Source organism: Alligator sinensis, unplaced genomic scaffold (assembly GCF_000455745.1).
Source record: "Alligator sinensis unplaced genomic scaffold, ASM45574v1 scaffold1295_1, whole genome shotgun sequence".
Lineage (NCBI taxonomy): Eukaryota > Metazoa > Chordata > Crocodylia > Alligatoridae > Alligator > Alligator sinensis.
This window is the reverse complement of record NW_005841880.1, coordinates 1,838,883-1,858,801: the sequence shown is the minus strand read 5'-3', so window position 1 is coordinate 1,858,801 and position 19,919 is coordinate 1,838,883. Positions and strand designations below refer to the sequence as shown.

Below are 19,919 nucleotides of genomic sequence, written 5' to 3'. Positions count from 1 at the left end.
CCCTTTGCTCTGCCAAGGACGTCCCTTCCCCATAGCCCAGATCCTGGAGAGACTGAACTAGAGCTTGGCCCCCTGGCAGGAGGATCCCCCCCCCAGGACAGGGGCAGTAGGGATGCCCCCAGGGTCTGGATGTAGCTTGCAAGGGGCAGGAGCAACCCCACCCTCGGCCCAGCCGGCTGTGCAGAGGCTGAGCCCCCCCAGCCAGGCTCCCAGGTCCAGTGCAGCGGTCCCATAGCCCAGATCCTGGAGAGACTGAACTAGAGCTTGGCCCCCTGGCAGGAGGATCCCCCCCCCAGGACAGGGGCAGTAGGGATGCCCCCAGGGTCTGGATGTAGCTTGCAAGGGGCAGGAGCAACCCCACCCTCGGCCCAGCCGGCTGTGCAGAGGCTGAGCCCCCCCAGCCAGGCTCCCAGGTCCAGTGCAGCGGTGCTGGGGTTGGGGGGGGGCCCGTCGGTGCTTGGAGAACCTGTCTTGGAGGGGGGAGGGGAGCCCCGGGCAGCCGTGATGCAGCAGCTTTGGGTGTCCAGACTTGGACACGTTTTAGCAGTGGGGTCCTCTGGTCCTGCTGGGCAGGGGGGGTGGCAAAGGTGCCCAGTGGTGGAGGGCAACCTCCGGGAGCTGCACGACAGGGGCAGAAGACCCTCCCTGTGTCCAAGCCCTGGGAGAGCTCGGGGAATGGGCTGGTGTCTTCCCTGAGGGGAAAGGGCTGGTTGGGAGACGCAGCGACGCGAGGCTTTTTGCAGCGCTTAAAAATACGAAGCTCCTTCTTCCTTCTCCCCCCCACCCAGTAATGCTAATCCTAAAAGTGGGGGGGCCTTGTCTCCCCGCTGGCTGGGCCTGCGTCCCCGTGAGGCCCACGCTTCCCATTGCAGGCTCTGAGGATGCTGCTGTCACGGGAGCTCTGGGTACCACGTTCTCCTCCTGCCTTGGCTGCCTCTGCCTTCCTGGAAGCATCCAGGCGGTAGCAGCCGGCCCGGCACTCCCCCCCCACCTCCCCGAGCCGGCAGGCGCCGGGAGAGAGCCTCTCCTCTCCGAAGCGGGGTCCTCCTGGCGCTGCCCCCGTGGCTGGGACCGGAGGGACCGGATCAGTATCAGTCTCCTAACGATGCTGCTTCCTGTCTGATGAGCTGGGGGGGGCTTCAGCGGCTCGCCAGCCCAGACCGGCGCGAATCTGTTTGGAATACTGATGGTCCCTGCCGCGGTCTGGCACTCAGACATGCCAGCCACGGCCGGGGCCTTCCCCCAGCAGGTGCTGTGCAGACAGCTGCAAAGAGACGAGCCTGGTCCCAGGCAGCTTGCAAAGGGAAGGGGCAGGTAGTTGCCCGAGGTCACCCTGCTCAGTGCCGGGGGATCTGGGATCCCTGACTTGGCCGTCCCCAGTCCCCCTTGTCATGTTCCCCAGCCCGGCAGGGGTCTGCTTTTCTGTGCCCGCTGCCGTCCATGGGAAGCCTGCATAAGGCCCTGCTCCCTGGGTGCCTTACGGCATGGGTCTGCCTTGCCGAAGGGGCCCTGAGCGCGGCAGAGAATCTCCCTGAGACGTGCCCTTAATTGATCCTATTCTAACAACTGCCAGGGTCGTTAATCTTTCCAGCCGCTGAGCCCCGTCTCCTCGGCTCGCCGCTTAAGACCGCACATTGCTCATCCCGAGGTGTTTAATGTGGCCTAAGCAGCAAGTGCAGGGAGCCCTGTGCCGCTACCGCCCGGGCGTGGGACCGTGGGAGCAGTGCCCCAGGCATCGAGGGGGCTGGCTGGCCTTGGTTATGCTGGACGCAGCTGCCCCCCCCACCGTAGCCTTGGTTTCCCCGGGCTGGAGCATAACTCAGCCTGACATCTTCTCATTCCCTCTTGCCATTGCCCTGTCATCTCCATCGCCTGCGATGACCGGGGTCTCCTGAGCTCGCCGTGACAGTGCCCCGGGTCTGGGGATCAGCAGGTCCGGCCTCCCCGAGGGCTCTCCGGCTCGGCCCAGTCCTTTGACCATTTAAAGGCTGGCTCGGAGCAGCCAGTAACTAGCGGGCCCTCGTTCCCCTTGCCCTGCTTTTCCCCTTGCCGCGTTGAAGTCCCCGGAGCCCGTTGCCGTCCCGTGGGGCCCTGCCAGCCTGCACAGAGCGGCTCTTGCTGAACTCATTGCTGAATCGAGGCCCAGGAGACTTGCTCGAGCCGGCACAGTGAGTCATTGGCAAATTTGGGAGTGGAAGCTATGTATAATATCCCTCCCATCACGAGCTCCTCTGCCAGGCAACGGGGCCAGGGTGTGAGGCATCGTCTTGAGTGCCGGGAGGCCCGAGGTCTATTCCTGGCTCCACCGTGCGACCTTGCACCTCCATTTACCTCCCTGAATGTTGCCCACCTTTGCTGCTAGCCCTTTGGGGCAGAGACTCTCCAGCCAGGTGCCTTTGCAGAGTTTCTAATCCCACAAGAGTCCCTTTCCCAGCTGGCACCTCCCGCTCCGCTGCAAGCGCCCCGTCTCCGTGTGTTGGCATGTGACGAGCGACAGCGGGGTGGTTTCACTCTGGGGCGATCAAACCGCGGTGCCCGGGAATTGGCTGAGGCTCTGCACGGGGAACGCTCCCAGCAGGCACGCGTACGTGCCGTCGTCCGCCCTCCCCAGATCCGACAAGGATCGTGGCCTCGGTACCGGCGACATTTCCCCCTTGCCATACCCATTTTCTCATCTTAAGATAAAATCATTACCATCTGCATATGTGACATCACTTCATAATCGGCCCCATTTATAGATCATCTCTCATCCCAGGCAGAGCACTGTAATTATTCATGCAAAATACAAGGAGGTGGGGTGGGGGAGGAGATGCGATCCAGGAGCTGAAGCCCCCATTTACACCGCTGTTGGATGATTAGGAAGCAACCTGGGTGGCTGTTTCAGATCACGAGTTGCCAATCTGATAAAAGAAAAGCCTTTTAAATTACACGGAGAAATATGTGAGGTTGGGTCGACCCGCCCAGCTATGAGTTGTCTCGTTCAATCGTGCCTGTCCCGTTCCCGGTGCCTATTCAACGAGGCCCAGCCACATTGACCCCCCCATTTATAGCGAAAATACATACGGAAGGAAGAACAGAGGAGGACTGGGGTGGTTTTATTCCCATTTCTGTACCGACCTTTGACAAGATATTTAATATCTTCAGGCCCCAGCTTGCCCGAGGGGCTGGAGGCTTCGCACGCGGGATAGTTTTTATGCCAGGGCTTTGCTGTTGGCAGGTGGAAGGCGCTGGTGTGGTTTTCCTTCTCGGGAAAAGCAGCTCCTTTCCAGCACGTACGAACATCCAAACCAGATCCCAGCCCAGGTCTCTCCAAGCCCGGTCCCCGTGTCTGGCGGTCGTACCAGATGCTCTAGAGGAAGTCCCAAGGCCACCAAACGCAGGCACTTTATTCCGCCTCCTCCCTCTGATTTCTAGCTCGATATCAGCACAGGCCCGAAGTCCACCCAGGGACGCTGCAGGATGTATTAGTAATGCGAGCTCTCCCGGCAGATGGTTCGGTTCATCGCAGCGGCCAGTGTCTCTCTCTCTCTGATCTCCGCGGGATTAGTCGATGCAGAGGCACAGAGTGCTTCTGAAGGGCCCCGGGCGCCCGGGAAGCACTGGCTGGCGACCCGGGCACCTGCCTGGAGGGCTCGGGCTCCTTGTAATGGCAGGTTGGAAATGAATCCGGCTCTCGAGTCCCAGGGCTGAGTCTAAGCAGGTTCCCCGACAGGTGTGTGTTTTTCGGTGCCAATTAGCTGAAGGTTTTCTGCTAATCCTGGTTTGCGGATGCTGCAGTTCAGCCTTGCCCGGCTGCTGTGCCAGGCTGGGGTCCCGTATCCCCAGGGGCCCTCCTAGCCTACGTTTCCAGGTATTAGCATGCGGTAGGTCTGGCGTCAGCAGCTCCGCTGCCATTTGTCCGGCGCCTTCTCCGTGAGCCGAGATCCCTCTCTGACAAATGGGTTATGAGCGTTATCCATCACAGGACGATTCTTCCTCTCTCCAGACTTCATGGGGAGCGGTTGGGTCTGATGGATGGCAGCGTGATTGAGCTCATCCATTAGGAAAGCGAGGCCTGGGCGGGGGTTTGGGGTCCTGGGGAGTTTGCTGGTGAGGCCTTGACAGTCATTTGTGGGGCCGTGGCTTCAGGCCTGGGCAGTTTGCTGAGTTTGCTACAAAGCCACGTGCCCGCATGAGGCTCCTCTGCAAGGGCAGGTGGAAAGAGCACGGTGATGTTGGCAGGCTCGGGTCAAACGTTTCGGGCCCGGCGCCCTGGCGTGGTCAAATATGAGGCCTGAAGTCTTCTTCAAGGGGGTGGTTGTATTTGAGGCTTGCTGGCCTGGAGGTGAAATAGCGAGACGGTTGCTTCGGAGGCGCTTTGGCGTGCTGGGAAGGGGGCCCGGGAAAAGCTCCTTGAGCAGCAGCTCTTGAGATCCTCTCGCTGCCTGAGGGTTATTAGCAGGCCAGCAGCACAACAGGCAATTATGGTTAAATTCGTTAACAGGCAGGGAGAATGACTCGATCGAGGAAACGGCTCCCGGCGGCTGGTTTAGGCCCTTTGCTCCTGCTCCGGCTCTGCCGCCCAGGCCCCAGGGACGAGGCCTGTCCCAGGCTGGCCTGGACGAGAGCTGCTCCTTGCAGGGGCTCCTTTTCCCCCCAATTTTTCCCTGGCATTTTTGCAGCCGTTTCCAAATGTTCCCAGCTGTCTGTAGCTCGAGGAGCTGCTCGTGGTGCTGAATGAGAATGAACTGGAGGGTTTCTTCTGCTTGCTTTTCCAAGAAGGCGAGAGCCTCGGTGGGCAGAGGAGCTTGCAGAGGCCTTTGACATGCCCAGGGCAGATTTAATAGGGGTCAGAGTCACCTCCCGCCGGGGCAGCACTGGGATGCCGCCTCCCCTCCCCGTCACTCGGAGTTCACAAGCGCCCGCGGCGAGTCCCCAGGTGCCGCTAGCACCGACCGCGGCTCTCGGTTTGGGCGCTCGGCGCTGTGCAAAGTGCCCTGCCTGCTGCTTCCATCCTCCCACGTTGCAATAATGCAGGGAGGCTGGGCTCGCGGTGCCCGTCCCGGCATCCATAGGATGGCTGGGATGGATCCCCGCTTCCACATGCTCGTGATCCCCCAGGGCCAGGAGGCTTTCAAGCCTGGGTCCGCAGCCAGGGCTGAGCAATTACAGTGCATCGTTCATACTCAAAAAGCAATAAGCAATCAGGCCAGCGGGCCAGCGTCCGGGGGGGATCTGGCCCTTGGCTCACACAGGGCTGGAAGCCAGCGGGGACTTTGCCCAGCGTGCTGGAAGCTGGAGGCGAGGTGCGTGCCTGCCGTGGGGTGGGGAGGCGGGTGTCTTGCCCTGGTGCATTAGAAATTCCCGGCCTAGGGCTGGCTGTCTAGGGGGACAGCCTGGCCCCTGGGTCTGAGCCCAGCCCGGGCGCTCGGGGCTGGACTCCTGGCTTTGTCACTTCCTTGCTGGTGCCTCAGTTTCCCCGTCTGGAGCACATCCCATTGGTGCAGGAGGACTGCAGTGTGCAGCCCCAGGGAGCGGGGGGCTTTAGTAATGTGGGCTTTGCTCAGCCTGGCTATCCCCTTCCCCGGCAGGTACCGTGTGGAGCACGCGCTGGGCCCGGGAGAGCGTCAGAGGGGACCGTGAAACTCTCGTGTTGCCGGTTCCACCCCTGACTCTTGCACGACCTTAGCCATGACCTCTAACCTCGGGGCAACAGGCGCTTCTACCTGAGCTCCCCTTGACTCGATCCGTGGCCGGAGCCCCCCGGGCGCAGGGGCTGGGTCGGGGCCAGCGCTCCCCTGGGCTCGGAGCCCGCAGCCATCTGGCTCTGAGCTCCCGTGGGAAACCTGCCCATCTGGAAAGTGGAGCAGCCAGGCCTCGCTGCTGCCTGCGAGGAGGAGGAGGTGGTAGGACTTCTCCGCGGAGAGCCGTGCGGCAGCTCGTGGCTTGCTTTCCTCCCTCCCCTGAATGGACCGTGCCGGCAGGTCCCAGAAGGGCCTCTTTGCAAAGGCCGTGCCGTTGCGTCGCTGAGCCTTTCCCCCGTCCCTGCGCGTGCCGCTCTGTCCCCTTGAACCGTGGGGTTGCTGCAGGCTCCCCGGCGCAGCCCAGTTCTCCAGTAGCCTGGGCCTGGCTCGCAGGTCTGGGCCTGCTTGTGCCATGCAGCCTCCTGGAGCAGAGGCACTGGCACCGGGCAGGGTGAGGGGACTTGCCCGGGGTCACCCCAAGAGTCAGTGGCAGAGCCAGGAGCACAGGTCCCAACTGCCCCCCTCCTGTGCTTCACTGAAGGGCACCTAGGAGATGGCAGCTGATGGTCCTGCTTCCCCCTCTCCCGGCCTGTGCTCTGAAGTCATCACTGTGCAGCCGTGATGTCACTCGCGTTGCCATAGGAACGGCTCAGGTGCGGGTTGTCATTGGAGGAAGGTCAGGAGGCTGGAAGCAGCTCTCCCTTTTCAAAGAGGGATGCATCCTGCTGTCGAGGGGGAGATCCAATCCCCCACCCCCGCCGTCCCCTCCGCCGCTCTGCTCCTGCAGCCGGGTCTCACCCGAGGTGCCCGTTTGCCCCCCAACTCCCTGTCGCTCCCCTTCCCCAGGCAGAGGCACGGCCCTGCCGGCTCCGATGGGCCCCGTGTTGCCCCGATGCAGTGAATCCCCCCCACCCTTGCTTCCAGCCTTCGGCAGCTGCATAAAGACCTGGCCCAGGCCCCCGTGGGCAGCAGTGACATAGTTGGGGGGCATCTTGGGGTGCCCCAACACGGGGCCAGCAAAGCACCCAGCTGGGTGGCAGCAGGGCCGGGGGGGGCTGACCTCTTGGCGCGTGTGTGTGGGGCCCGCAGTCACTTTGCTGTCACCTTGCAACACGCCTGGGAAAGGCCGTGGCTGGCCTGGGAGAGGGGAGTTGGACATAGAGGAGGGGGTGGAAGGGGGCTGCGGAGGGAGCTGGACCCCCTATGCACCCCCCGCCTTCCCCTCCTCTCCCCTCCGCTGGGACCGGAGGCAGCTGGAGTGAGCTGCAGTCGTACGTGATGATCAGCCATCAGCTCCGCTGCAGCCTCTTGCAGGTGGCACCGGCAAGGACGGCCCCTGCCTGGCTCAGCATCCACGCGGCCCCCGGCAGAGGGGGGCTCTGTGGCTGGTGGGGGGCCACAGGCTCGGTGCTTGCCCTGTTCCCCCCCTCCGGGGCTCGGCTCTGCCCTTGTGCGGCTCTGGGTCAGGGGCCTGCATGAAGATGGGGGCGAGGGGTAAGGAGTCCCCCTGGTCTGATCTCGAGCCCCTCTAGGGAGCTGCAGAGTGAGCCCAAGCCCCACAGGCCGGGCTGGCTCCAGCCTCCCAGGTCTATTGGGACTGGCCTTGGCGCAGGTGGGTCTACTTGGCACTGGGTCTCCTTTTGCTTCGTGCCACCCCTTTGGCCCGGGGCTCATCCACCCGCACAAGCCTCGGGGGGCAAGTCGTACAGGGTAAGGTTTAAAAGCCCCGACCCCAAGCTGACAGCTGCAGGGCCCGATCCGGGGGACAAACAGCCCCAGCTGGCCAGGCTGTGGTCCAGGGGTTGGCAGGAGGAAGGAGAGCTGGGATGCCTCGGGCTGGGGTAACCCTGGGGTGACGTGTCCTTCTGCTTCCCCCCCCCCGTGCCAGGTTTTACTGGGATTTCACAATGCTGCTGTTCATGGTGGGCAACCTGATCATCATCCCCGTGGGCATCACCTTCTTCAAGGAGGAGACCACGGCGCCCTGGATCGTCTTCAACGTGGTGTCGGACACCTTCTTCCTCATGGACCTGGTGCTGAACTTCCGGACGGGCATTGTCATCGAGGACAACACGGACATCATCCTGGACCCCGAGCGCATCAAGAAGAAGTACCTCAAGACCTGGTTCGTGGTGGACTTTGTCTCCTCCATCCCCGTGGATTACATCTTCCTCATCGTGGAGAAGGGCATCGACTCGGAGGTCTACAAGACGGCCCGCGCCCTCCGCATCGTCCGCTTCACCAAGATCCTCAGCCTCCTGCGGCTGCTTCGCCTCTCCCGCCTCATCCGCTACATCCACCAGTGGGAAGAGGTAAGGGCTGGGGACCCCACGCCTCCAGGGCTGCGGCCTCTCGGGATGCTGTTGCCCCATGGACGGGGGTCTGCCATGCGGGTGCCGGGTTGCGGTGTCCCAAACCACGGGCCAGGCCTGATGGCCGTGGCTTCGTAGCGGCCTTGCTGCTGTTGCGTCGCTGAGGTTCGGGTGTGAATGAAGCCTCCTCGGGAGGTAGCCGGCATCCCCTGCAGATGGGGAAACTGAGGCACGTGTCCTTACGTGAAGGCAGCGTGCGGGAATTAGCGGTTCTGATTCTGCTGGAGGTAGAGCGGGGCTAACGAGGCAGCTCCTTGGTCTCGGCAGCCAGGAGCTGGCCCCTGGGGCTGAAGATGGGGCTGGGCCCTTGGCTCCTTCCTTCCTTCCCCGTAGCTTGTTTTCCCTGTCTGGAAGACGTGGGTCGTGGAGGGGGAGTTTCTTCCCTGGGCTGGACAGGCCACCTCCCCCCAGGATCAGCCCCGTCTGATCTTGCCCGGATGCCACAGCCTTCCTGGAGGAGAGGAGGTGCTGGGGATCACTACTGGGCTGGAATTCACGGAGGGTGTAGGAGCAGGGGGCATGGTCCCGGGGCCGAGGCAGCTAGGAGAGGCGGGAGGTGTGGAGGGGGACACGGATGCTGCACGATCAGCTGGGGAATGCCCTTGCGCCTGGGTCCGTGCCGCCCGACAGCTCTGATGGATGCGGTTTTGCACCGTTTGCAGCTCTGCGTACATGCGGTGGGGGCTCCCTCTGTCCCCAGAGCGGTCCCAGCACCCAGCTGGGACGTGCTGTCCCCCCGCGCCCCCCTCCTGTCCCTGGGCAGGTGCCGGGGAGAGGTAGCCTCCCTCCCCGTCCTTGCAGCGAGATGAGCTCTGAGCCTGGCACTGAGCGATCGCCCGGCTGCAAGGATCTGCACTGAGGAGCTGCGTCGGGCGACGGCAGCGCTGGAGGTCACCAGGGGCAGTAGGGCCCTGCACCCCCACCTCCTTGGGGACTCCCCAGGCTCGCGTGGCAAGACCGTGGGGCGGCCAGAGCCAGGGGCTGGGAGGTGAAGGTCACCCAGCTGCAAGCTGCCTGCTTTGGCGAGAGCGAGCACGAGCCGAGAGTCCGGGCCCTCATTTCCGTCTGGTTCCCTGCCCCCTTGTCCTGCTCTGCTTTGGGGCTGGGGCGAAGGGAGCAGAGGATGCAGGCACCTCCCCGGGCCCAGCAGGGCTGGCTCGGCTCCCTCCCCTGGCCCCAGCTCCTGCCTTGTCGCCCAGCGCTGAGATGAGTTTGCTGGGCCTCAGCCCAGACCTCAAGGAAAAGCCTTTGCTCTGCACAGACTCAGCTGGGTCCCGCGCCCGGCTCTGCTCCGGAGGTGACCAAATGCCCGCGGCTGCCAGAGATAGGGGTCCTATCTCCGGTGGCACGAGGAGGGGGGCAGACGGGGCATGCGGCTGTGTGTGTCCGTCTGTCCGGCCACGTCTGCAGGCAGGTGCCCCACTGGCTGGGGGGCTCTCCTTGATGGGGGGAAGGGACGTGTGTGTGCGCGCACATGTGGCACACATGCACACCCACTTAAGTCTGTTTTCAGTCCAGCAGCTGAATTAGGCACTTCCAGCAAAGGGATCTGGCTGGTTTGGAAGGAGAGGTGGGGGCAGTGCGTGGATCTGGGCAGAGCAGAGAGCGCTCACTTCCTCTTCGTTTCGGGGTCTGGAGGCACCTGGGTCTGGCTGGGACCCCCCTGCCCACCCCCGTCTGCGGCACCAGCCCTGCCGCCCCCTGCTCTTTGGCCTTTTGACTTTTAAACAGGGGCTTAGCACCAAGCCTGGGGATTACTGAAACCCATCCCAGTCTGGGCGGATTAGCCCTGTAATCAGCTCTACTGACAAGGCCAGATCCGGGGCACGTGGGGGAGGCCATACCCCCCTGTGGGGCTGTCTGGGTGGGAGTGGGTCAGGGTTTAGCAGGCACTGCATGGCGTGGATGGGTTAGAGGGGTCTCCCCCACCCTGCCTCGAGACCTAGAGGATCACAGTCGGTCTTGGAGTGGAAATCGGGATCCCGCCGCACCAGGTGCTGCACATAATCATAGCCAGGCCCCCTGTTTGCAGCCTCGCACGGAGAGGGACCGTGCCTGCTTTGCAGTGGGTGACTTGAACGGTCCCAGGTCCCCTGGGGAGTTGGTGGCAGAGCTGGCATTGAACCAGGACGCCTGGGCTCTGCGGGCACTGGCGGGGTGGGGAAGCACTCGCTCTCCCCTCCCACTAACTCCTGGCCCTCCCCGCTCCCCATCCCACCCCACTGCCCCAGCTGGGTGCCATTTGTGCCCCCCACGTCCTCCCAAGTGCCATTTCGAGGACCCTGGAAGGCTGCGGGGTTTGAAAAGGAAGAAACCGGACAAGCTGGGGCCAAAAGCATCCTGGCCGCAGGGGGGAAGAGAGACCCAGGCAGCCGCAGGCGCTGCTGCTCTGTGCGATGGCAGCCCGCGCCCGTCTGGCTGGCTGAGCCAGGCCTCCCACGAGCCAGGCGCCCACCCGCCTGGCCTTTCAGGAATGCATTCTGGGGTGCTGGAGGACTGGCGAGAGCTCCCCTGCTCCTCCCCACCCCACTAGGCCCCCTCCAAGACGCTCCCATGATGTGTGTTGCCCCATCGGTCCTGCCTGCACGGCTGCATGCCAGGATGCGGCGGTGATGGGCGCGGCCTGGGGCCGGCTGCGTGTCCCCTTGTGTGGGCAATGCTCCACTGGACCCAGGCATCGTCCCCTGCAGGGGCAAGTGCTTGCATCGTCACGCATGTCCATGCATGTGCACGGCCCTCCTTGACCCTGGCTGCGACCCCTCTCACTGCCCCTCCATTAACCCTGCTCCCTCCTCCCAGCCGAGCGCAGGGGGCTCTGGGGCTGGGTTGGGTGATGGCCGGGGTCTAATCCAGTCTCGACATCACCCGCCACTCACCGTCCGTGCAGGGCTCTTCTGGGCAAAGCCCCTGGTGAGAGATTGCAGCAGCTGCTGCTTTCCTTCCCCTGGGGGGGACACGCTGGCTCCCCAGGGTGAGATGGGGGCACCCAGCTGGGCAGTGCAAGAAGCCTCTCTGGGGCGCTGGAGCCTTCCCTTGGCGTTGCTTTAATGGGGGGTGAATAGCAGCAGACGTCGGCTTCACTTGAGGGCCTCTGTTGTGGGCTGAGCTCTCCCCACGCAAGGGGCTGTGCGTGCCCCACAGGGCAGATGGAGACCGGCCGGGGCCTGGTACCTGGTGCAGGGAGAAGTGCAGCCCCCCATTGCCGGCTGCAATACAAGGGTGCAAACAGGGAGTGTCGCACACGTGCACGTGCTTGTTCAACCCCCCCCGTCTCCCTCCAGCCCCTGTGTCCTCAGAGTATCCACGTGCACGTGTCTGTCCCCAGCCAGGACTTGTCCAGAGCCTGGTTTCCCAGCTCTGCCCCTTTGCTCGGTGACCTTGGACGCACTCGTCTCTGCACCTCCTCGGCAATAACCCAGTGGCTGGAGCGCAGGACTCCCGGGTTCCCTTCCTAGCTGCCTTCCTGCAACTATTGCTGACTCCCAGGCGACACTGGAGCAGTTGCTGTCCCTCTCGGGGTCTCAGTTTTCCCATCTGTACAATGGGGATGATAGTGGTGGTGATATAAATGAGCTTTAGTTGCATGGTGGAGCCCGGTCTGGGCCACAGGTGGGGAGCTTGGTGGCAATGGAGCCGGAGCCCGCAGGATGCCACGTTCAGAGCTGGGAGCATCTGAGGGCAGGAGAGGTCCCAGTCTGGGCCAGCTGGAGTCCTGCCAGGGGGCTGGAGCTGAGATCCTCCTGCTTACACCACATGGATGCTGCCCCTTGCCCTCCTCCCAGAGACCCCCCTCCCCAGCACAGGGCAGCCCTATGGATGCCAGGAGGGGCCGCAGCACGATGGCCCACGTCTGGCAGCTCGGGGGAGAAAAGCAGCCCCGGGGAAAGCCCTGGGCCTCGAAACAACGCAGGCTCCTGCCAGGGCGAGAGTGCGCTCTCCCAGCCGGGAGCAGATGCCCGTGGGAGCGGGGCCGCCTACGCTGCCCAGCGGCTGCATGCAGTTGATTTCCATCCATTAAAAGAATGAGGCAACGTTGGGGCAGGATGTCCCCACGGGGATGGGAGCCCAGTGGGCATCGGGCATCGTTTGGGCACGTAACCACGCACGGAGGCAACGTCCCGGGTGTCTGGGGGTGCAAAGAGCCGATGCAGGGGGTGCTCCGCGCTCCCCGAGTCTGCCGCTCCGCTGAGCCCCAGCAGCCCCATCTCGATGCTCGCTCCCAGAGTGAGCCTTTAAGATGCCCCTGCCTGTGCCAGGAACCGGGCGAACCCCTCGGGCTCAGGGGCTGAGAAGGGTGCGATGAAGGAGGCTTACGCGTCCAGCCCTGGTGCGGCCGTGGGCTTGCTGGGCGGGTTTGTGGAGCGGGAGGAGAACCTCTGCTTGGCACGGAAGAGAAATCAGTGCGGACGCTCCCCTCACCCCCAGTGAGGCAGGACACGGTGGGCTCTGACTTAGCCCCCTTGAATGCAGATGCCCCTGGGGTCTGACCGGGCTCGAGCCCGGGGGTCCTGGCTGCTCTGACCTCTCCCCCTTCCAAGCACTTCACGTGGAAAACAGCTGCTGGAACCGGGGACTGTTTTCCAGGGGACAGTTTGCTGCCACCGGCCACCTCTCTCCCCCCTCGCGGCCCAGCTGGGACCCGTCGTGCCACCAGAGCCTCGAGCCAGCGCTGAGCTGAGCCCAGCTGCCTTGACTGCACAAAAGGGAGGGACGAGGGGGGTCCTTCATCGCGCTTGGCTTGACTGCGGCCTGCGATTGTCTCTGTATCGAAGGCAAAGCCCCTCTCCCCTCCGGGCAAGCGGGCAGGGAGGAGCTGAGCCAGCTGGGGCTGGAGTCTGGCTTGGGATTTGGGATCTGCGCCCACTGCCTGGCACCGCGTGGCCTGGGCTCATTAGTGTCATGGGTCACGAGAAGGGGCCCGATGGGTGCAGAAGAGAGAGCCGGGACCCAGGACATTGGTGCACGGGGTGTTGCGTGTCTGCTCTCTGCTGCCGGTGCTGGCCGGGGGGTGCCACAAACTGGGGTGCATGTGTGTATGGGTGTGTCAGGGGGAGCAACACCCCCTGGACTTTGTACATGGGGGTCTGGGATGGCTGTGGGACATGGGGAGGGACAAGGGGGTCACCAAAGGGTGACCCTAGAGCTGTGGGTCCAGGCCCAGGGCTTGGGGCCCGGTGTCAGGGGCAGGGTGGGGGAGCAGCAGGGGGTGCCGAGCCCCGGTTGCCCCATGGGAGCCAGGAGGAGCCAGAGGCTGGGGTTTGAAATGGGCTCCCCCCTCCCCAGATCTTCCACATGACCTACGACCTGGCGAGCGCCGTGATGCGCATCATCAACCTCATCGGCATGATGCTGCTGCTGTGCCACTGGGACGGCTGCCTCCAGTTCCTGGTGCCCATGCTGCAGGACTTCCCCAGCAACTGCTGGGTCTCCATCAACGGCATGGTGGTGAGTACCGCCGGGGGCCTGGGCAGGGCCAGCTTGGGGCCTCCTTCCTGCCCACAGGCCTGGGGATGCCTTGAAGGGTCTCCGAGGGCTGCAGCCACCCCCAAGGAGTCACTGAGCAGCAGGTGGAGCCTCCCCCCTCCCCCCCCTTCTCATTTAGCAACAAAGCTGCTATTAATACATAACGAGCCACACTTTTAATTGCACCTCGCAGCCCTGCAGCCTCTCAGCAACAGCCCCCTGCCTCTCTTCCCCACGCAAGGTCTCTGCTCTCTCCATCTGCCTCTCTCTGCTTCCCTCTCTTGCACTCCTCTTTCTCTTCCTGGTTCGTTCCCTTCTTCCATCCTTCCCCCTCTTCCCGGCTCAGCCCATCTCTTTGCATGCCCCTCTCGGGCTCCCTGCCCCAGGAAGAGCTTTTCAACCCCCCCACAAAGGGCTTTTGTAAGCAGAAGTCGCGTGTTCCCATAGCCGGATCCATGCCTGCCGCCTGGCACAACATGCCCTGTGTTTGCTGGGGTCGCGCGTGAATGCCCCTGCTCCTGAGGGCCGCGGGGCAGCCAGTGGGTGGGCGCGTGTGCCCTTATCATGTATGAGCGCCCCTGTTCCCGAGGAGCTTGTGTGCCGATTGGCACGTGGATGTGTTTCATAAACACGTGTGAGCACCTGTCTCAAGGGGCATACGTGTCTGTCTGCGTGTGGGTGCACGTGCCATGTACCCAGATCTGGGTGCACCAAATGGGGGGGTGTAGTGCAGCCCACCCCTCTGCCTGGGCATCGCTGCCCAAGTTCACTGCCATTGGCATGTGGGTAGGGTTGGGTGTGTGTGTGTGGGTGTGTGTGCAGGCATTGCAAGCATCCCCACCCCATGTGCTTGCATGCACACGCGCGCGCGCGCGCACACACACACACACACACACACACACTCTCTCTCTCTTGTCCCCCCCCCCGGGCAGGGATCAGAGCAAAACTATGTGCCAGCTGCTCTGCCCAGCACTTGATAGCGCTGGTGACCCCAGCACTGCACGAGGGCACAGGGAGAGACCAGGCTGGAGCAGCACCCTGAGGTGAGGCAGAGCTGATGGGTGGGGGCACAACCTGGCTTCACTCCCCATGCCCATCACTGCCTGCCTGGGCCCCCAGGGGCAGGACACACCGCGCCTGCCATAGATCAGCAAGAAAAAGCATGTGCTAATGCCCGCTGGCCCCTGGCAGCATCCATCTGTCTGCCCCTCCCTCGGCTGGTGCAGTGGGATCTCCTGGCCATGCCAGCCTGTGCTCTTTTGCCCTTTCTGTTTGAATTGAGCACTAAGCTTCCCCCATGAGGGGGAAACTGAGGCACACAGAGGGGATTCTTGTCCACTGGGCCTGGCTCTGAGCCCTGTCCCATCCCAGCTTCTGTGTAACCCCTCGCCTTGTAGGAGTGGGCAGTGCCAGGCTGGCTGGCACATGCAAGAAGGCTGCAGATGGCATCACTCAGGCGCTAAGTGGAAGGGGTGGAAAGGAGAAGGCAGGCGGGGTCCCAAGCTGGATCAGGTGAGGCAGGAGAGAGGAGGCAGGTCAGGGAGCAGAAGCCGAGAGGATGGAGCAGCTCCATCCAAGAGCCTTCTTGTGTGTCAGCCTTGTGGTGTGCAAAGCCTTGTGGTGACAGGCAGGGCACGCGTGTGTCCAGGAGGACATCAGTTCTGTGCATGGCAGTGTGGAGTGGTGCGTGTCCTGTGCATGCGTGTCGGTTGTGTGTGTCAGTGTGTGTGGTGTTGCTGCAAACCTGCATGCATGGGATGGTGGTTGTGTGTGCATGTTGTAACAGCTGTGCACACTTGTGTGCAAACTGCAACAGCAGCCTGTGTGTGGTGGTGGGTCTGTAGATGGGCATGATTGCAGTGTGTGTGTGTGTGTGTGATCCTCGTATCTCATCAGATGCTGTTGACGGGGTTTGACAGATAAGGGTCAGGCCCTTGCTGTGACCCTGGAGGGCTTCACCGGCATGTGGTGCCAGCACCTTGGGAGGCCCATCCTGGGCTTGTAGAAAGTGTATGGCCCCTTTGGATCACGCACGCATGCATGCACATGCATACATACACACGCATGCCCTAAAGAAGTGAAGAACCAGATCTAAGTTAGTCCAGACACATGCGCACGCCAGTAGTGCTGGCAGCAGGCTCCAAGGGAACTGTGCTCTGGACCCGGGCAGCTCCCTCGTTGCACCCGTGTAGCCCGTGGCCACAAGCCGGTTGCACTTTATCTGCTCATTCCCAGGCTCCTGTCCCCGTCCCCCTCCACGTACCTTCCCCTCATTCCCCCGGTGACCTGGGCACGGTGACACAAGGTCACAGCCACCCTCGGCGCTGTCTTTGCAGAACAACTCATGGAGCGAGCTCTACTCCTTTGCGCTCTTCAAGTCCATGAGCCACATGCTGTGCATCGGCTACGGGAAGCAGGCGCCCGAGAGCATGACTGACATCTGGCTCACCATGCTCAGCATGATCGTGGGCGCCACCTGCTACGCCATGTTCATCGGCCACGCTACCGCCCTCATCCAGTCGCTGGACTCCTCGCGGCGCCAGTACCAGGAGAAGGTAGGGAGCGGGCAGCCTCCCACGCCAGGGAGGGCAGCGCGGGTGCAGAGGGGGTATCGCAGACGTCATCTCCCGGGCTCGATCTTGCCCAGGGCTGCTCAGTGCGACTCCAAGCCTGATCCCAGGGGTCACGTGGCTGCGGGCACCGTCTTCTCCCTTTGGGGGCTTGCTTGCTTGGGCTCGGGGCCATTCCCTGGTGCTTTCGGCCTCCCCCCAGGCAGCCTCAGTTGGACACACATTTCCTTCCCACTCCCTGCCAGTGCCTGGTGCTGCCCACCGCTCGCCCGGAGGGCATGCATTGCAGTGGCCGCAGCAGCGGGTCCTTTGGGCTCACCGGGCAGTGCATTGGGGCACCAGCCTGCTTGAGTAGAGGTGGGCCCCAGCACTGGGCTCTGGGCTTTGCTGGGGCCATGTTCAGCACCGTGGACAGTGGGTCCAGGACCAGGGACAGAAGTGGACCCTCCACCACCCCACCACCACCGCCATTTCCCATGGCTGGCCAAGCAGAAGGCAGGTCCCCGGGCTGAGACACTGCAGGGAGAAGCCAAGCCTCCCCGCAACCCCTTCCACACCCCCAGGGTCCCACGGCCGGCTGGGAGCCGCACTAGGCCCCTCCACCCACCCAGGGGTGGGACGAAGCCCTTCGTGGAGGATGGAGCAGGTGCCTTTCCACCCGCTTGCTTTCCCAAGCAGCCCCAGAGACCCATGGGGACCTGCTTTCCCAGCCTGCCTAGCTGGGGATGGACGGAGGCCACCCAAGATGGGCCACTGCGGGCTGCAGCAACAGGATGGGGAAGCTCTCAGTGTCTTTTGGCCCATGGAGTGGTTCCCAAGGGGGGAGCAATCCCCAGCTGGCTCCAGCGGGATCATGGCTTTGGAAGACAGCTGCAGCCCGGCGGGGCTGGGCGACACGTGGGCTGGCCGGGGGCAGGGGACTCGGGGGCTGTTTTAGGGTTTGGCTTATAGTAGAGGGAGATCCCCCGTGCCAGGACAGCCTCATTCGCCCACCCCGCTGCACGCGGCTGGGAGAGCCGGGGCCGTGTGCCGCAAGCTGCTGTGCCTCCCTGGGCTGGGCTGGGCTGGCAGCTGACAGCCTCCTCCTCTACGCCCCCCGGATGCTGCAAGGGGCTCTTGGTGTCCATCCAGATGTATCCCCCGCTGTCCATGGCTTTAATTACCGCCCCGCTGAGCAGATAAACGCCTGGGGACGTGCAGGCTTGAGCATCCCCGGCCTCAGCGCATGGCAGGGCGGGAGGCTTGGAGCCATCAGGGCACCAGCTAATGCTACCGTGACCCCAGCACTTGGCTTCTGTGCCAGGCGGCCGTGGCTGTTCACTAGCACATGCCCCCGGGAGCCCGTCCTGCACCTCTCCGGGCAGCTCGGCCCTTTGAGCTCGCATGGGGCAAGCGAGGACGCTGGCACAGGAGGGGCCTGGCACCCCCTTCCCTCCCCTGAGCCGGGAGCAGAGCCCCCCTTCCCTGTTCTGCACAGCTCAGATGCTGGAGCTCTTCCCGGGGCTCGTGGCTCCTGGTCCTGCGCTCCCCCCCAGAGCTACGAGCCCAGGAGCGGGGGCTGCTCTTTGTGCAGCCCCTGGCACGTGCACTGCCCCTTGGGGCCCTTCGCGCCGCCCCAGCCCCATCTGCTCCTGGCAGACCTTTCGGGGCAGCAGGATTAGGCGGGCCTGAGCAATCCCCGCACGGGCAGCACCGTCATCTGGTGGAATTAGGTTGGATTATCCCAGCCGGGGCTTGGAGCAAGTGGCCCTGGGGGGCTGCACTCGGCAGTGGGGAGGGGTGCTTCAGTGAGTTATGGCACGTGGGGGTTGCTGGCCCCCTCCGTGCGCCAAGCTGGCCCCTCTGATCACGGCCGGTCTCTGTCCCCGCAGTACAAGCAGGTGGAGCAGTACATGTCCTTCCACAAGCTGCCGGCCGACTTCCGCCAGAAGATCCACGACTACTATGAGCATCGCTACCAGGGCAAGATGTTCGACGAAGACAGCATCTTAGGCGAGCTCAACGAGCCTCTGCGAGAGGTAGGGCATCCTCCCTGGCACGCGGCGGGGAGCCACAGCATGGGCCGTGTCCCCGCGCCGGGGGCTGCCCAGTCCGAGCCCAGAATAGGGGGTGGGGGAAAGCCAGGCTCCGGGCCCCTCCATCTCCCACCTGGCTCGTGGTTTCTTCCCCTGGTGCCCGTGTCCATCTCTCCATGTCCTTCCCTCTGCCCCGCAGGAGATCGTGAACTTCAACTGCCGCAAGCTGGTGGCCTCCATGCCCCTCTTTGCCAACGCCGACCCCAACTTCGTCACGGCCATGCTCACCAAGCTCAAGTTCGAGGTCTTCCAGCCGGGCGACTACATCATCCGCGAGGGCACCATCGGCAAGAAGATGTACTTCATCCAGCACGGCGTCGTCAGCGTCCTCACCAAGGGCAACAAGGAGATGAAGCTCTCGGACGGCTCCTACTTCGGGGGTGAGCGCGTCGGGGACGCCTGTCTCGCGGCCCGCTGCGGTTCACGGGGTCCCCGATGGGAGCGGGCTGGCCCCGGTGGGGAGAGCTGCTTGCGGGAGGGATCAGGACTCCTGGGTTTTATCCCCAGCTCTGGCAGAAGGTTGTGGGATGGCCATTAGCACTGTTTTGGGAGCCCAGGGCTCGTGGAGGGCAGGGGCAAGTGGTGGCGGGGTGTTTAGAGCCGGACTGCTGGTTTGTCCTGGGGTGGGTCACAGCATCCCCGTGCCCTGGGCGGGGGGCATTGGGCCGTGCTGTTTCATTGCCGCCTCTGCCTCCCCCCGCAGAGATCTGCCTGCTGACGCGGGGCCGCCGCACAGCCAGCGTCCGCGCCGACACCTACTGCCGCCTCTACTCGCTCTCGGTGGACAACTTCAACGAGGTGCTGGAGGAGTATCCCATGATGCGGCGCGCCTTCGAGACCGTTGCCATCGACCGCCTGGACCGCATTGGTACGGGGCCTGCCGCCCGCAGGGAGCCCCCGGGCTGAGCTATGTCCCTGCCTCCTGGCTCGGCCGTAGGGCGGGGACGCAGCGCCTGGCCCGGGGGGAATTGGGCTGTGCTGGGGTCAATGCGTCCCGAGCAGGAGGTGGGATGGGACCAGGCTCTGCAGAGGGAAAGCCAAGGGTGTAGGAGTGGAGGGTGTGTGCGCATACACGTGTGTGCATGTATATGCTTAGTGCATGTGCATGCATGTGCTCCGTGTGTGCATACATGTGTTGAATGCATGTATGTGCATGCTTACCGTGTGTGTGTGTGTGTGCTCAGTTCACGTGTGTACACATGCTGGTGTAAGCCACATGCTCAGCTGGCATCACACGAGCAGCCCGGGGTGCTGCTGGCCAGGAAGGGGCTGGAGAGCAGTTGTCACCCCCGGGTGGGGGGCTGAGGGGGCACCAACGGGCCACGCTGGGGCTTCTCCCACCCCTACACCCTGCCTCCTCATCCTCCCCGCCACAGGCACGAAGAACACGATCCTGCTCCACAAAGTGCAGCACGACCTCAACTCGGGCGTCTTCAACAACCAGGAGAACGAGATCATCCAGGAGATCGTCAAGTACGACCGGGAGATGGTGCAGCAGGCAGGGCTGCAGCAGCCGACCGCCCTCTACACGCCCGTGCAGCCCCAGGTCACCTCCGCCATCGCCACCCTGCAGCAGGCCGTGGCCATGAGCTTCTGCCCGCAGATGGCCAGCCCCTTGGTGGGCTCCGTGGCCCTCGGCTCGCCCCGCATGATGCGGCGCCTGCAGTATGCCCAAGCCATGCCCGGCCCCTTCTCCATGTCGCCCATGCTGCTGCA

General features: G+C 63.7%; 1 protein-coding gene across 1 annotated transcript in view; it reads left to right on the top strand.

The window, feature by feature from the left end:
• Positions 1-19,919, top strand: part of HCN2 (hyperpolarization activated cyclic nucleotide gated potassium and sodium channel 2) — a 21,910-nt gene that overhangs the window by 1,436 nt on the left and 555 nt on the right. The window contains exons 2-8 of the mRNA XM_014527996.2: positions 7,612-8,035; positions 13,379-13,540; positions 15,895-16,113; positions 18,000-18,146; positions 18,343-18,583; positions 18,907-19,071; positions 19,580-19,916. Of these exons, the coding sequence (XP_014383482.1) occupies positions 7,612-8,035; positions 13,379-13,540; positions 15,895-16,113; positions 18,000-18,146; positions 18,343-18,583; positions 18,907-19,071; positions 19,580-19,916 (1,695 nt within the window). The remainder of the gene's footprint in view (positions 1-7,611; positions 8,036-13,378; positions 13,541-15,894; positions 16,114-17,999; positions 18,147-18,342; positions 18,584-18,906; positions 19,072-19,579; positions 19,917-19,919) is intronic.